Source organism: Pelobates fuscus, chromosome 2 (assembly GCF_036172605.1).
Source record: "Pelobates fuscus isolate aPelFus1 chromosome 2, aPelFus1.pri, whole genome shotgun sequence".
NCBI lineage: Eukaryota > Metazoa > Chordata > Amphibia > Anura > Pelobatidae > Pelobates > Pelobates fuscus.
In genome coordinates, this window is record NC_086318.1 from 393,867,256 (window position 1) to 393,884,808 (window position 17,553).

Genomic DNA, 17,553 nt, shown 5'->3' on the forward strand with positions numbered 1-17,553 from the left:
CATTGAGCAGGGCCCTCAACCCCTCTGTTTCTGTGTGTCAAACTTGTCTGGTTACAATTACATGTTTGTTAGTCCACCCATTGTAAAGCGCTACGGAATTTGTTGGCACTATATAAATATAATAATCAGTTAAAATATATATTTTTTTTATCGAAGAACATAAGTCACTTTTAATACAAGCTGCTGATTACAACAGAGGTAATAAATGAAACCATGTTAGTGCCAAATTAATTAAATAAATGTAACATTTATCTTCATTATGACAATACTGGACACTGGAATTGTGCCATTCACAAATAGTCAAAATGCATTAAAATGACCAAAAGCTTAATTTGCAACAACAACTGCAGCTGACGGCCAGGTCTGCTGTCAAATGAACTACACGACAGCCAATCAGCAGTAAGTCTCGTGTCACTTCAGGTTCAAGTCTACGTGAATTGATTTTTTTATTTTTTTATTTTAATCGGTTATTAGTAGTTTGCTACACAGTCGGAGGACTTACAAAAGTTTTTTCAAGTAATTTGGTTTGAAATTCATTGTTTACTAAGAGATACAACTCTAATTAAATAATTCAGTTTTACTTACCAATAAAGATGCTATAAAACATAAATTTGTGACAGAAATAGTTTTTATTTTAAATGATCGCATCTGTTTTTTGTTTTTGTAAATCTTTTTTTCTAAGCTGTTTATTTTATTTGTTTTTACCTCAGGCTTGCAAAGTGTGAGCATTTTTGTTTCATTTTCCTAATTGTTTATTATCTCTTTTGTCGTTTTAGATAAAGCGGGAAGAAAAGGCTATTGTTCTATTAAGACAAGCAAAGACATCTGTAGTGTGCAAAAAAAAACTAATCACTACAAGAAAGCAGCCCCTGTGTCTAAACAGTGTTAGAGTCACTGATTAATGCTTCCCACGGGGCATTGGGACTGCTTTAATATAAGCAAAGGGGAACCGAACTTCCCAAATATTCCACAACTAGTCTTAGAAAATGCATGTAGAAAAGAAATCCATCTGGCACCTTTATCAAAAATGGGCACAAATGGATTTGAGGGCAGTGTGGGAACAAATATCACTTTTTTAAACAGTTCTATGAAGCCACGGTTACACTAGACTCTCTTTAGCACTGGAAATCATAATCCGATTCAGAGTTTGAGATTTACAGACAGTTATTAAGTCTGTAATTTACTATACTGCATATTATCTGTCAGTCCTCTGGAAAGGGCAGGCAACAAGATTTTGGAATGTAAAGAAAATGTCGGAATTACTGAATATTGATTATCCAAATAGTTTGGATGCTAGGTACTGAATGTAGGTTTGAACAAACTAGTCTTTTACTGATGTCCAGATTCTCCTCACCAAGCTATCTGGAAAGCAGACACTAGATTCTGGACCTCATTAGATCAGAATTCTGAATTACTGTGCCAATAGAATCCTTAGGCCTTTTAAGCAGAGTGATAGTGAAAGCTAGATCGGATCAACTGAGTTTCTAAACAGCACAGTTCAATGAAGCTGTTATGATGCAAGGGTTCTTTGATATGTTCATGTCCTTAAAAGTTCCATATTCTTATTTTTGTTAAATTATATATAAATCAGCTCTCCTCTACCTTGATACAAACCATTTGTTGTAGGTAATGGTTAGCTATATAGGGATGTTCACTAAAGTAATACTATAAGCACCAAAACAACTTCAGCTTAATGAGGCAGTTTTAGTGCATAGATCAAGCCCCTGCAGTCTCACAGCTGGATTCTCTGCCATTTAGGAGTTAAATCACTTTTGTTTCCGTTTATGCAGCCATAGCCACATCTCCCATGGCTATGACATACACAGCCTGCATGAAAAAATTGTTTAATTTTCAATCCAATCAGTACAGTGTGTTTACTTTAGACATGTCTATTTCCTGCTCTGTTAATTACATTTAATCACACACAAGATACTGCATCCTATAGCAGGCTAGTAGCAGAGTAAGAGATTTTAAAAATTCCAATTTAAAACACATTGTGCAAAAAGGAAGTTTAAACATTAGACATCTCTTTACAGGAAATGTCTAGGAGACTGAGTAGGTCACATGCAGGGAGGTGTGCATAGGACAGCATAAATAAGTGATTTACCTCATACATGGCAAAGAATTGCAGGGGGCATCATATATATACTAAAACGGCTTAGTTAAGCAAAAGTTGTTTTGGTGCTTGTAATGTCCCTTTAAAATGCAGATACATATGTTATTATATGATCTGCCTACTGCATAATTACCAAAACTAGCAGCTGAATGTATAGTACATATCATTCTTTCTGAGTATCAACTGGGTTATATAATACACAGGGTAAGAACACAAAACATGTATCTCATTAACCTTACTCACACATATACACTTAACTGGTTATCCAGAGACTCACAAATACTGCTCAAATGGCAGATCTTGAGGGCCATACTTAACTTATGTTTTACAACACGGATGTCATACTGAGGACCCTAAGGCAAAGCCAGTCCCACAATGACTTTTGTACAGTTCAAGGTTGCCTGAAAAATCCATAGGTTCTAATTAGAGGGACAGATTCAAAACACAGCAGGGTGGAAAATCTAATACATACTGTAGCACACCCCATAGAGGAAGCCATCAATTCTTGCTTAAAGGCATTATCTGACCATGCAAATGTGCAAACTTGAATTTCATGGGAAAAATACATAATTTAAGGAAGGAAACTGCATAATACATATCTTACAGTACAAAAGACCTACTCCCAAAATGATGATCTGCTGGTAGCCATATTCATTCCATGATCATGCAACATCCCTAAATCTTGGCTAGATACATTTAATTCTGCCCAGTTTGTTTTCTTAATTAAACTTATTAGAATAATTTTACTGTTCCTGACTTCCTGTCCCCCCCCCCCCCCCCCTGTCATAGTACATCATTAAGACATCAAATGCTACATTCTGCTCTGCCTCTCACAATCTAAATGGCTATGATCATCACAGGTTTGCGGTAGCCATCTTGTGAAATTTTGCACAGGTAAGCTACTGTTTGCAAATGGTAAAACAAATATGTATCTCCAAGATGGCTGCACCCACAACTAATTTAAATGGTACATGCAGTTATATAAATACATAGATGAAGATAATATTTAATAACTTGCTCAAATAGAATTATTCTCTTGGGAAAAAATAAATATAAATGAATTTGACAAATCTGCCTTAAGAACATTTTTAATAGATGGGGATAATCTGCTCCGGCCATAGTTCATTCTGCTTAGATTGCAGTCTGTACACTCTATGAGTGTGTGAAATGATTCTTTATGCTTGACCCCTCTATGCCTTTCTTTTAGGCTCTAATAAGGTCAAGACTAACTATACCCAGTGGAGCTCCATAAATTGAATTTTAAAAACAAAAAACAATCTCAACATGTAAACTTCAAACATCCATTCAACTTCGCCTTTTGCGAAAAACAAAACATTCGGCCTCATGAGATAATGTGTTCATAATATTAGGATATACAAACCCCAGGGTGTGCTGTGATAACAACATATAAAGATTATTTAGCCACTTTAAAATAAATTGAGTTTATATGAAATAGTGCATAGACTTGCTGGTTAATATTGTTATTGCTGTTAATATGTGCCCAATTATTCTTCCAATCTGATCTATCTGTTTCAAGTTAAATACTGCCATTGAGCTTATGTCAGCCAAAGTAAGGAATCCCATAATGCCTAGTGGCATTTTATTATATGACATTATGGGATTGCATATTCAGTGTCATGAATACACACAGAATGCACCACCATAGTCTGTATCTCTCTGCTGAAAGCAATTTGGCTAGTGCTAATTCGAAATGGAATTTTATCCTTTATAAAATGCCTCCATTACAATTCTGAAGACAGAGGCACTTTAACATTGATAAAAATAAACATGGGAATTTCATTAAGAAAATTGCTCTCGCCTGCTGCTTACGTTCTGCCTTGCACAAACATTTTCTCTAAGTACTCGTATTTTAGCCAATTCACCATTTAGTGAATAAACCTGCCTGTGACATTATGTTTGTGACTGAGGACCACGGGGAAGGTAAATGTGATCACTGGTAGTCGGCATATTAGTATTAGTACCACTGGTTTAGAGCAGTAAGACATTTGAGTTATTATATAGTTGTGCATTAAAAAAACATTGTAAAAAATCTCCATCTAATAATTCACACTCTAGCACTTAATACATATCACCATTTTTTCTTAGAACCTTGATCATCCCATATTAATAGTTTTATTGAAACTCTGTGCATTCAAAGTTAACCTAAGCGTATGCTTTTTATACTGGCCCTGACACTGGTAATAAAAAATAAAAAAAAACGATACATTTTTCAATGCTTCTAAATCTTCTTAAGACTGCCATGAACCTTGAGGTGATAACACCTGCAGAGCCACAAGCCAAAATCGGATGAGGGAAAGAGCAACGTCCTTTCTAGAGCTGCACAATTATTGGAATACAAGGATGAAATCAATTCTGTTATCTCCTCTGCTGCATCTTACAAAGGTTCCTCTTTTAAAAGGTAAAAGAAAAATGCAGGAAAGGCATAGAGACCTACCAGGTTGTTCAGAACTGGTGTACTGATGATATATATATCTATAGGTCAAGTTCCTTTTTACGCACTGCCCTTTTAAGATAATATATCTTGTCTTTAGATAGGTAAGTGACCAAGAGCAAATCCAGGAGTTGATTTCTAATCCCATCAAGCTCAGCATGCAAATGCAAAAAGGTTTCTTGATGGATAAGTATACCTGTCTACAAGTAAATGCAGGTGAGTGTCAAATGTTCAATTTTTTTGTTGTTTTTGTTTTGTAATCTGCTACATTCACTGGGCACCCAATAAAATAACACGGGGACCCATTTGGGGGGGGGGGGGGGGGAGGGGACCCAGGGTAAAGAGCCTCCAGTCTAGTTGTCAAAACTCGTTGAAGTGCTTTATGCATCGTATTTCAACAGTCAGTGAAAGTTCCGATTTCAATAGACAGCCAGGGAGATTTTCAGTGTAGGCGCACTGGGCAATCTGACTTTCTCTTTCTCCATGAGCCTATTAGGAAGCCACGTTCGCATGCGCACTTGTGGCTCCAACACAGAGGCTTCTCACTTATAGAAAAGGGGTAATTGAAGAAGAGCTTACACTCTCTGAGGATTTGAGGTAGGAAGATATATATATCCATAGGTGTCTTACCCAAGGACACTTATTGGTACGTTTTCCTGAGCGGGTCCTGAACCTAGATAACCACTTCTCTAACAACGAGAGTCATTTGATTGGACAATGCTTAGCACTGAAAGTTCTGCAGTTTTCTAAGCAAAATTGTATCAAGTTTTGAAAATAATTCTGAACGTTTTTGTAAATGCTTTATTTTTCCCTCAACAATTACGGTACACTATATGCATAAAATATATGCTTTTTTAGGACACAGTTTTCCTTGAACTAGTTCAACATTAATGAAACAGTTGACATATATGACATGAAAACTGTGAAATCTTTAGCAATTTTGAATGTTTTCCATTTGAATCATTCATGTACATAGTGTCCTATTAGCATGGCAACCCACAATCGCATCCACGTGTTATAGAGCATTGCAAGCACTGCAGAAGTGACACTATACCTGCAAAATACAATACAATACTTGCTATATACACACACACACACCTGTATTGTCCTCTGGGTATACCCCATTACCTGATCTATAGATACCTGATCTATAGGTCCAGTTGTACATGAATTACTATATTAAATGGGTATATTTCAGTCAATGACATTATTAGCTCAGATGTTTAATAAGATCTTCCAACACTGCTTTCATATTGCACGCATTATTTTAAATTTAAGCATATGTTTTGCTAACAAACAGCAGACGGACTTGCGCTGCCACACAAAGGATGCAATCTGTGTATTTTTTTTTATATACTAGTACGGAAACCTTTTTCAAATTCTAGTATTCTACAATGACGTATATACTCTGAAGTTAGCAATAGTAAAATGTCTTACAACTCCGAAGATTTCATAACAAAAAAAAAAATAGGTGGGTCGATGCACTAGATTTGGCCAAAGCAACTGAATGAATCCGGGGAAAAAAGCAGTTCTTTCAATGCACTGTTTAGTGAATAGATCCCAATGTAATTGTTTTGCTTAATTAGTCGACACATCTGCTGAAGGTGGAACTGTGCTATTAGTGAAAGTAACATAAATAAAATAGGGTATCACACAATGGAGGATCATGTCAAGGTGTGTGTGCACTGCAGACACAATTTTGGGCAATTTATGAGTCAATAAAAGGCACTAATCATTTTGGTCATGTGCTAATTTTAAGTGTTTGTTTCTTTCTACACTACTGTCCTAATCACAGCTGACAAAAAAAACAGGTGGCCATGCCCCTATCAAATCTGTTAAGCTGAATACAAACTTAATAAAGCTTTTAAAGCAGACATCTGCTTTAAGTTAAGGGTGCCTTTTTATAATCTTATCATAGCATCAACGGTGCAGTTTCTGTGCCCTATCCCTTTTTAATAAAGTGATGAGGCAAACGCAATAGAGCACAAGCATAACACACTGAACAAAATTGCTATTTTGTGACGATCAGGAAATAGTCATGTTTAACCCCTTAAGGACCAAACTTCTGGAATAAAAGGGAATCATGACATGTCACACATGTCATGTGTCCTTAAGGGGTTAATGAATGGCTGGTAACTAATTCACGAAAATAGACTCTTCGTTGCCTTTTTGAGCTGTGTCAATAGTATGTGTATGTAAGGGATATAAAGTAAAAAGGAACACATTGTTGCTTATTTTAATGCCTATATGCAAATATATATGTTGCTTATTTGACGGCTGCTGCTATAGCTTGGCAATATGTAACTGAACGAAGTAACACTGTATCAGTGAGCTGTCTGACAATGAATTAGACATTTCTAGAAATCAAGTTTGGCATTTACTGGTCACTAGGAAAATCTAGATTAACTCAATTTATTGTGTTTAATATAAGGAAAACTCTTTTGATTCTCAGTTATTTCTAAAGAACAGTTGTAGTTAAGTATGTTAAATCTCAGTTTGTGCATGTAGTAGACTTTTCAGATTAACACTATAAAATTATACTAACAATACAGGTTTTATTTTAGTTTCCCCATTACAAAGCAATATTCAAGAAACATTGTAGGGTTTAGAATACAAACATGTATTCCTAATGCTAGAGTGTTATACTGTCTATTTAGATTATTGGGTAATGACTAAATTTAACATACTTACCTTATTTACCCCAAAATGCTGGTCCCGCCGCAGTTGCTCTGCCTCCACTAGCTTAGATCCTGAATACTGGTGATCTCAGCCAATCCAATGCTTCCCCATAGGGAAGCATTTAGAGGCTAACATGCATGAGTGGCAATCAAGGTGCTGTGTCAATCAGCATTTCCTCATGGAATTGCAGTATTTCAATGCATATCTAAGGGGAGCGTTCTGTGTCTTAATGCAGAGTGAGGAGACACCGACTGTCTGTCATGCAATCTTTGCAAGACCTCAACCAGGAAGTCCCTCTAGTGGCAGAGCCTGCAGAAAATTACATAAAACTGTCCTGATTCTGATGCCTAGTGTCCCCTAAAATTATACAATAAAGCCTCACTTGCCTTCCACAGTGCTGCACAAATCTATTTCAAACAGTAGAGAAACATGTTTCTCTGCCAGTTCTGGATACATCTCTTCCCTCCTCCCATACAGTAAGAAAGTTTTCAATACAAACTTTTTAATGCATTTACCGGGGTGTTGAAGGGAGGATTGAAAGATTAAATGTCAATCATACAGGACAATATTTTCGTAAGCTGCTACGGCAGGTGGCATAGCCTTGAATAATACAAATAATTACTTTAAACTATGCCTTCTGTATGTGGGCATTGTGCCACATATGCACATTACTTTTCCATTCTATTGGTTCTTTACTACCACCCATAAGCAGGGTATCTGATTATTCTTATGTTTTTGTAACACAGAAAGAATATTTCTGCACATATGCAAATACTTCAGACCATGTCCAGATACCATATGGTCTCTGAAACATTTTATCCTCTCACAATTTCTGCAAAGGATGAAGAAATAAATGAAAAGAACAAATACAATTGTGCAAATTTACATAATTTCTCTCTGCGACTATATATGTGTGTGTGTGTGTGCGTGTGCAACAATGCTCTTTGTTTCTACATGAATATGCATCCAATGTCTGAAATAAATATTACACTAATATTTTAAAGTGCTTGAAAGTGAAGGGGTTAAGATACACACATCCAATTTTTTTGGCAACAGTTAGCAGGGCTACTAAAATCAACAAAATTGCAATTACAGCCACATCTAAATGAAGTTCTAATTGCCGCATCTTGCACCACATTTTTTTGTAATTGGTCTTATCGACCACTCTCTCTGTTTTGTATTCAGAATTGTATGAGTCCTACTGATGTATGAGCCAGATACTTTTTCTGTACATCTACCACATCCACCAACTGATTTGAACATTGGTCCTTTAATATTAAAACAAAAAAAAAAATCCCATTTTATCTATGGAAAAAAAATCTAGCTTATTTAAAACTGTGGCTGTTTACATAGCTAGCACGCGTTCTTCTAACTGTGTAAAAAATGACTGGCTTGCAACATCACAAAATTAGGACAAAAGGTCTAAGGTTTTTGTTTATGCTCCCTCCCCCCACCCCCCTCACCCTCCACCCCCTGATTTCTAAATACCAAAGCAGTAGAAGATGGTGACGCTATAAAAAACAATATATTATTAATAATAAATAGAATAAAATAAATTGGCACAAATAGGGATTAAGTCTTACTATGTGGCACTACCGTGCTTATCCTACCACTGTATCAAACTACCATACAATTTTGTCTTCTATAAACCGAGGTTATGAACCATCAACATTATTGTGCCTCGGTGAAGTGGTGGACTAAGCAGACCGTACTAACTAAAGCCCTGTCTTATAACTTAAGAGTGGGGGTTTTATGTAGCCATAAAGATGCAAAATTTACATTTTGTGTTGGCACTGATCTGTATATGTATCTCGTTTACTCAGAAATTAGCAAACAATTATAACTATTTTTAAAAAGGTAAGATATCATCTCAGAAGCCAGCAATTAGACGACCAGGGTGAACTATTCATTGTTCTATTAAAGACGAGACACGTGACCTGCAGGTGTTACTTGTGATCCTTTTTATTTATTTTTTGCCAGCGGCCAAACAAAAATGAGACTTATTAACATGAAGTGCTATTTGTGTTCCATTTCAAAAGCTGCATATAAACTCTTTAACATGCAGTATTGATTAGACGATACACCACCAGGAGTCTTATAATCATCCCTCAAACTCCATCTAAAACGTTCAACCGTTTTAACGAATGCTCTGTATCGTCAACTCAAATGGTTGTTTGTTTTTAAATAATTCCATGTTTACGGACTTGTACAGATAATGATACGCTGTGTCTCCCTGGCATAATTAAAATCCTCAGCCGTGATGTACAAAACTTTAAATGTATTAAAACAGAATCAAGTCGATGTGAAGAAATAATTACTTGTGTGTAAAAAAAACAAACAAAAAAAAATGTAAAAAATAGGAACAAAAGAAAAAAAAAATCCAAAACAAAACAAAAAAAAAAAAAAAATAACAAACAGGAGGGCCTAATATTATGTAGAATGAGGGAGAATTCAGCTGTAAATCAAAAGCTTTCATATCCTCATTTGAATAATGTGGCCTGAATCTGTCACTTTATTCATTCTCCTTATGCTCTGCGTAGACGGCATCAACAACAAATTAAGTTGTAAATAAGGGACAATCATCACTTTTGTTTTTAAGCAACTAGTGCACACAGAATGTCAATGTGCTGTCTTTAGAAAGAAAGGGGCGAGATTCTACAGTTTGCTTATGTAAGCAGAAGTATGGGAAAATGGCAGTGATGATACAATTAAAAGCATGATCATGTGTCTCAATGGGGATTAAAATAAACAATACTATACAGTTTACTTGTCTAACTGATTTTTTTTTTTTGTAAGCGTACTGATCTATAAAGTATGATCACTTAGCAACGTGATGCTTTTATATATCCTGCTCTATTTTGCTTGCAAGTACACGTTATAAAATAGAATTGTGTTGTCAGAGACAAAAATAAGTTAACATAAAAAAAAAAAAAAAAACACATCATCAAAAGTACATCATTTTGAGTATTGTCTAAAATGTAATCACTTGGTCGAAGGATCTAATTGCAGTGCAAGGGCTCTTTGGGGCCTACCTTTACATAATCTGTGCGATGTAGACAGACTGACATTTAAAGGGATGATTAATTACAGTAACACTTTCTATATTTTAGCAAAGCAAATATAAAATAGCAGGATTTTAAGAAAAGTCAGCAAAATGCATACGGTAGTGACAATCACAGAACTGACTATGATATTGTTAATATCAGTAGCACAGAGTTAAACATAAAATATTATACAATATACAATAATGGTCTTACCTTTACATCAGAGAAGTAGGTCTTTAGCATGTTTGAACTTGGATACCGAGTGTAGAAAAACATTAGCTTGGCCTTTTTCAAGTGATTCGGAGAAAGTCCCTCCTGCATGTAGAATTGCGCTAGTCAAGGAAAACTCTTCATGATATTAAGGGAGTTAAAATAGCGTGATAATAATATTAAAAACATTAACAACGATTTAGCATTAAACACATGTGCTCCAATTAAGGTAGATATGGGCACAAACTATGATATTCTATCATTTAGGGGATTCATCCAGGGAACTGAGAATTGTGTAGAATTGACCTGGGATTTGCAAAAATTGGGACAAAACTATACAAATTGAAATAGCTTACCAATTCAGCTACTTTTTTGACCTAAATTTTGCAATTCATTTGCCAATTTTCCCAAAGAAAAGTAATGTTTATTTTTCTTTTTTTAATGTTCTGCACAAAAGGCGAGCTGTAACCAATGTCCTGACTTTACCTCCACATCACTGAAAATATTGCAATCTAGGATTAGGTCAATCAATACTGTAAACATAGAATATAACAAACATTTGTTACAATTAATTGTAAATATGACACTAATATAATATCTTTGTGTAGCAAACTAATGCAGATAGCTTAACAGATCAATACATGCCCAGTTGCTTGTCTGAGATGGAAACATCAGTACTTCTAAATTCTGTTTAAAAAAAGCAACCCAAAAGAGCTCTCAAGAGAACACAGGACTAACCATAGCGTTTTAGGCCTTCTAACCCCCCCCCCCCGCCCGCCCTTCTTACCCCCCCGCTTCTTGGCAATATTTTGAAAAGCTGTAAGCTAGTACGCTTAGGGCACATCTGTGCTGCAGGCTGGCCCTGCCATTTCCTCGGCAAATGAATGGCTTTATAATTTATCAGAAATGAAGATGCATGGGGTGAAAATCAATGCAGCCCCCCAAGGTCAATTATGGCTAATTTTTTCTTAAAGTTGATATAAATATATATATATTTCTATATTTTTTATTTATATGCACCAACAAGTTAACTGACCTTAGTATTAAAATACACACATTTTTGAGACATGGTCAACATGTCCTTTGTGCTAAATTAATCATTTATAAAATAGCAAACAGCTTCTACTTGCATTCTAAAAATAAATGTGTATATATATCTATATGTGTATATATCTGTGTGTATATATATCTATATGTGTATATATCTGTGTGTATATATATCTATATGTGTATATATCTGTGTGTATATATATCTATATGTGTATATATCTATATGTGTATATATCTGTGTGTGTGTATATTTATCTATATGTGTATATATCTATATGTTTATATATCTGTGTGTGTGTGTATATATATATGACTATCCATTATTTTTTTTATCTGTCTATCCATATATATCAGGGTGATAGGTGTTACAGTTTACAAAGGAAGCTATTCTCTAACCATAGGTCCTTCTAAACCCTACAGTCTCTAACTCTAAAAACCCTCATAAGCCTCTCGCAATATACAGTGCTGGATGCATTGCATCATTACAATATCGGGCACAGCAATGAACCTGCTAATGTAATGATGCTCAGCATTATAATCAGCGCAATTATAATACTGTTTTCATTTCAGCACAGTAACATTGTAATGTCACGTGAAAACATGTTGAACATGCCTTTTTAAAGCTGAGCTTTTTAAAGTGGACTTGCAGGTTATTTTCTTCTAGCTAAAATTAAAACCATGTCAGTCCTTTTTCACCTTTAATGACCACGAGAATTTAAGTGATCATTTCTAAATAAATAAAAATTTATACTTTGGATGAAGGGGGGACGAGCTTTGTGGAATCCACTTTTTGCTTTGAAAACAGCAGTTATCAGCAGTTTAGTTAAGTCACTATCAACTAAGCTTTTTTTTTTTAGCAACCCAGCCATATTTCCAGATGAGTTCCACTTTAAATACACATGGACAACCCTCCTAAGGGTCACGTTCTGTAGAAATAAGAACAGTGTAAATGCACAGCAGCCAGGTAAGTCAGTGAGAGTGATTTGGGGTCATTTATTAACCGACCTAAGATCACTCTTACAATCTGTGAAAGTGATCTTGGGTTGGATAGAGCTGACTGCCCCCCAGATCACTCAGGACTGTGTACAATAGGCAAAAGGGAAAAGGTAAAATGTACTGAAAAAAGAAATTCTGTAAAAATATAAGGTAACAATATAACTTTTATAACAGTAATACAATAAAAAGGCATTCTGTTCTTTCAAAACAGTGATATTTAGCAAGGAAGAATTGGTGGATTGCACAAATTCTGAGAAATGGATTGCAAATTTTAAGTGGAAAATTTGAAAAACAGTAGGATAGAGAACCTTTCTAATATGTCTATTTTGATCTAAAAACTGATTTTCCCTTGTCAATTTTCTATTACTCCGTGTTTAGTAAATAACTTTGTCAATTTTATTGTTGGTTCTGATAGAACGAAGAAACTGGACGAGTAGTGTTCAGATAACAGGTATGAAGAGACCCACATTAACAGGTTGCATCTTAAGGACAGTTAAAGGACCACTATAGTGCCAGGAAAACAAACTCGTTTTCCTGGCACTATAGTGCCCTGAGGGTGCCCCCACCCTCAGGGTCCCACTCACGTCGGGCTGAAGGGGGTTAAACACTCACCTTTCTCCAGTGCCGTGCTCCCTCAGCACTGGGGACTCTCCTCCTCCTTTCGACATCATCGTCTGAATGCGCATGCGCGGCATTCAGCCAGTCCATAGGAAAGCATTCTCAATGCTTTCCTATGGACGCTTCCGTCTTCTCACTGTGATAAGCGCGGAAGCGCCTCTAGCGGCTGTTAACGAGACAGCCACTAGAGGCTGGATTAACCCTAAAGTAAACATAGCAGTTACTCTGAAACTGCTATGTTTACAGCAGGCAGGGTTAACCCTAGATGGACCTGGCACCCAGATCACTTCATTGAGCTGAAGTGGTCTGGGTGTCTATAGTGGTCCTTTAAAAGGTTTCTGAGAGACAGGAGGGAATCCGGTGATGTGAGCTTAATTAAATGATGCATGAGGTTTTAACTTAAGTATTTAAAGCAAGAGTAATGCAAATATACTAAGAGGTTTCTATATAAGTATCTTGTGTGTTAAGAATTTTGTGTTGGAAAATCTGTTTTGAAAAATTATTAAAAATTATGAAAACAAGTTGGAAATGTGTATGTTTATTACAGAACCAAAAAAGTTACTTTTTTTTTTTTTAGCCTGGAAGATTTAATCATTACAAAAGGAGCTAATTTCACTGACATACTTCTTGTGCCAAGAGAAGAATTGAAAGAACCTTCGGTTACCTCCATTAGACTGATAGAGGAGTCTAAAAGTGCATTATACTCTCCAGTACCATCTGTCAAAACGCATAAATGAAATAATAGCACCAAGCTGTCACCTCTTTCGTATGATAAGAGTTGCAGGAAAGTCAAAACTTGTGCATAAAATATATATTTGGTTTTGTATTATTCAATAATGCATGTGGATCTCTTTCTTAATAACTCCAGGCACACATTGCAAATACTGTTTTGTATTGCTAACACTATAGTGTTTCTTTATCTATAGGGGATAATTTAACATTAATTTGTTATAAAAATCCTGGGATCTGTCATTTACTCCGTTAAATCCAGGGACCTTTGCAAAGGTACAGAAAGGCACCTAATGCGAATTTAAGATAATTCTTCTTTTATTCCCATAATTTCTTGGAATTCCCTTCAACAAACTTTCCTTTACTTTTTTTTTTTCTAACCATTGTCAATAAATTGTAGCAGCGCACTTAAGGACACATGACATGTGTAACATGTCATGATTCCCTTTTATTCCAGAAGTTTGGTCCTTAAGGGGTTAATGTGCCAATAATTAAAGTTTGCTTTATAGAATGATTCAACACTTAAATAAAGTACTGCCACTTGATTTTACACTGGATGAGAAATCAGAATTAAGACGCGTTTCGCACGATGCAACTGCAATGAACCACAGTAGTTGTTTTTGTGATGTCCTAATATTCTTATCTGTCTTTTTAAAAAAAGAATATTAGTCAATGTATGACACATTCATCCTTCTATTTAACAGCACTTATTATTAAGAATTTTAATGATTGTTATATGAGCTTGCTGATAGGTCATGCTTTTTCTTCTAAATATTGTTAACATAAACTGACCAATGGGCATATTTTCCTATTAAGTGGAAGCACTAAAAGGCAACTGTTAAACTTCCAAGAAAGCCCTGGCTGTCTCTAGGATACTTGCACACGTACAATGAGTCACGATGGAATAGATTCGGTAAACATACAGCTGTACTGAACACAAGCTAAGCCCCATTCAAGGCCTGGAAAGAAAATGAGCATAAATAAATATTAAGGAGTGAGGGGGGGGAGGGGGACACACACACACACACACAACTATAAGTGTGCTATGTGCACAAACAATTTCCAACCTAGAAGTTCATGATTCTTTTAGTCTTAGCTTTGTGAAGACAGATGACATTCAATTCTATGTGCAATGCAAAATAGACAAAAACTGCTGAAACTTGAGACAGCTGCCAGGTGTAAAAAAAAAAAAGGATGATAAATCCATAAATTAATGAAAGACATCTGCTCAGGAACATAAAAGATCAGAGAAACAGTGTACTGCAGCTGAACCTAAAGCAGTGTTCAAACAACCTGAGACTTGTGTTGTCTGTTTACAAAGTACAATATAGCCTTAACTAAACAACGGTGGGAAAAAAAAAGGTAAGTATACGTATCGGGGCGTGTGTTGCCAGAGGGGATGTGACAAGTAGGGGACAGATACCCACTTTATTTGACTAATATGATGTATTTATTGGGCAGGTATAAAGAGTGTTAGAGATATATTAACTGTTGTATTGTGCAAAGTATAGGAAACATTTAGATATCTATATACTACAATTGTGTTGTACATAATTCAACCAACTTGGAGAATGTCAGATGAAGTAGCCATTTTGGGGTAAAATAATTCAAATAAAGTCACTTATTGCAAGTAACCCGGACAGAATTGCTGTGACGTGTCCCAGTGTAATTTGTCAAAATGTTTTAGTATGGTTTGACAACTTACTCGGAACCCTGGGGCTCTCACACCACGTCCAAGCCCCTATTTTTTAACGTGGGCAGAAAGTGAAGACTCCTGTATGTTGATTGATATTTTATTTTTTTTGTATTTTTTTTCTTACAGGCAAATATTGAAGAAGGCACAGACTCTGCTCCCTATTTAAGTGAATTCTGGAGGGAAGGGGCTTTTATTTTACGCTAGAGAACAAAGAATTGTATATGAGTCTAGATAGGGATTTTGGCAACACAACTTCTGGCCTTAACGCCCCGACACTGTATTTTAGGTGAGATTCACACATTCTTTTCCGAGAGGGAAGGGGAAAAGTGTAACTTAGTTTCCCATCAACTATATCTATACTTTTACCTCTAATATGCAGCACATGGGTTAAGGAGGTATTAATCTTGCAATCTGCTGAGAATTGTGGGAAATGCAGTCCACAAACACCTGCTGTGTCAGGGTTAGCCTTCATAATAGCTGTGCTAAGATAGATAAGACAGCTTGTAGTAAACACTTTACAGTGTTACAGCATAAAGTAACAACCTATACAAATGGGCAGGTAGTTGCTTGTTAACGAAACAGTGAGTTACAGATGAGAAGACAACCCATCCAATGAATGTTAAAAAAAACTTAGTTGAAAAAAAAAATTCTCCAAACTGGGTTTTACATTATAGGCTGCCATTACACTCTGTACTGAATAAAAACCTTAGTAATTACGTACCAATTAAGGTAGTAAGCGGTTCCCTTCTTAATATGGAGTTTTTTCAGTTCAACTATCTTGGAAAAAGTTTCGTTGTCAGATGTCTACTCATTATTACTCACTATTTAGTGCATACATCTCCAATCACAGTAAAAATTATGTTAAACTACTAAAGGAACACTATAGGCACCCAGACCACTTCAGCTAATTGAAGTGGTCTGGGTGCAGAGTACCTTCTACACCTAATGCTTCAATGTTAAACATTGCATCACAAAGTCTGCCTCCTGTGGCTGTCTGCCAGGATGTTGGAGGAGGCGGAGCTGCGACCCAGCGCAGAGGGACATCAGCGCTGGAATCAGCTAAAAAAAAAAAAAGGTTTATTGGGGTGGCGCGAGGCAGAGGAAGCTATAGTGCCTGGAATACAGCTTTGTATTCCTGGCACTTATAGAATCTTTCTAAGTGCAAAGCAATATTGTGTTAAAAATAACTTTGTAAACCTAAAAGATTTCTTCTGCATATTCGTGTCTAAACCTGGGATCGGGAACGATTGCCACTACTGATCTTGTGAATTTCTATCATTGTTAACTGGGTTGGCAATGAGTGATGAGAGTTGAGGTCAACCATGTACAAACTCTGCTATTTGTAAACCTGTGGCATTGTGCGCAACGTGCTTTGTTCCTGTTTTTATGTTTGTATTCTTCCTTCTTCTTTAAGGCTTGTTAAACTGCACCTGTATGCCACTAGACCAAGCCTTTGGTAGAGAAATGCATTCTGGGTATCTTTGCAAATGAATCTGTTTAATCAAATATTAAGTTTTATTCAAATGCGAAAAGAAACAGCAGCTATTTGTTTTTCTCTCTCTCTCTCTCGCTGATTTCCTTGCCACGCATCTTTTTTGCATCTTAAGGAAAATAGCACTGTTCAAGCTACGACATTTGCATTTACCAAACTGAAGCAACAACTGAAGTAGTGTGCGCAGGAGAGACATCTGTACAGGTGTAAAAAAAAAAAACAACCCTTTGGGTGCCAAGCACAAGTGTAAAAAGTAACGCAACCTACCCTCTCTCCGCATCTGAATGCCAAGCATTCGAAGGGTTAAGTTGGCCTTGGCAACCTGTCAGTGCATTGGCAAAATTTCATTTTTGTTTTTCTGTATTTTTATTTTTCCATTCTAAACATCAGTTCGTAACAGATGCCAGAAAATTACTTAAGACAGGAAGAAAAGAAAATGTTTAAAACCTTGAATATTTATACTATTGGGAT

At 36.0% G+C, this 17,553-nt stretch overlaps 1 protein-coding gene across 1 annotated transcript in view; it reads right to left on the minus strand.

Annotated features, from left to right (window-relative positions):
- Positions 1-17,553, minus strand: part of PROX1 (prospero homeobox 1) — a 63,228-nt gene that overhangs the window by 29,540 nt on the left and 16,135 nt on the right. Inside the window, exon 3 of the mRNA XM_063443839.1 lies at positions 10,505-10,623. Within this exon, the coding sequence (XP_063299909.1) occupies positions 10,505-10,623 (119 nt within the window). The remainder of the gene's footprint in view (positions 1-10,504; positions 10,624-17,553) is intronic.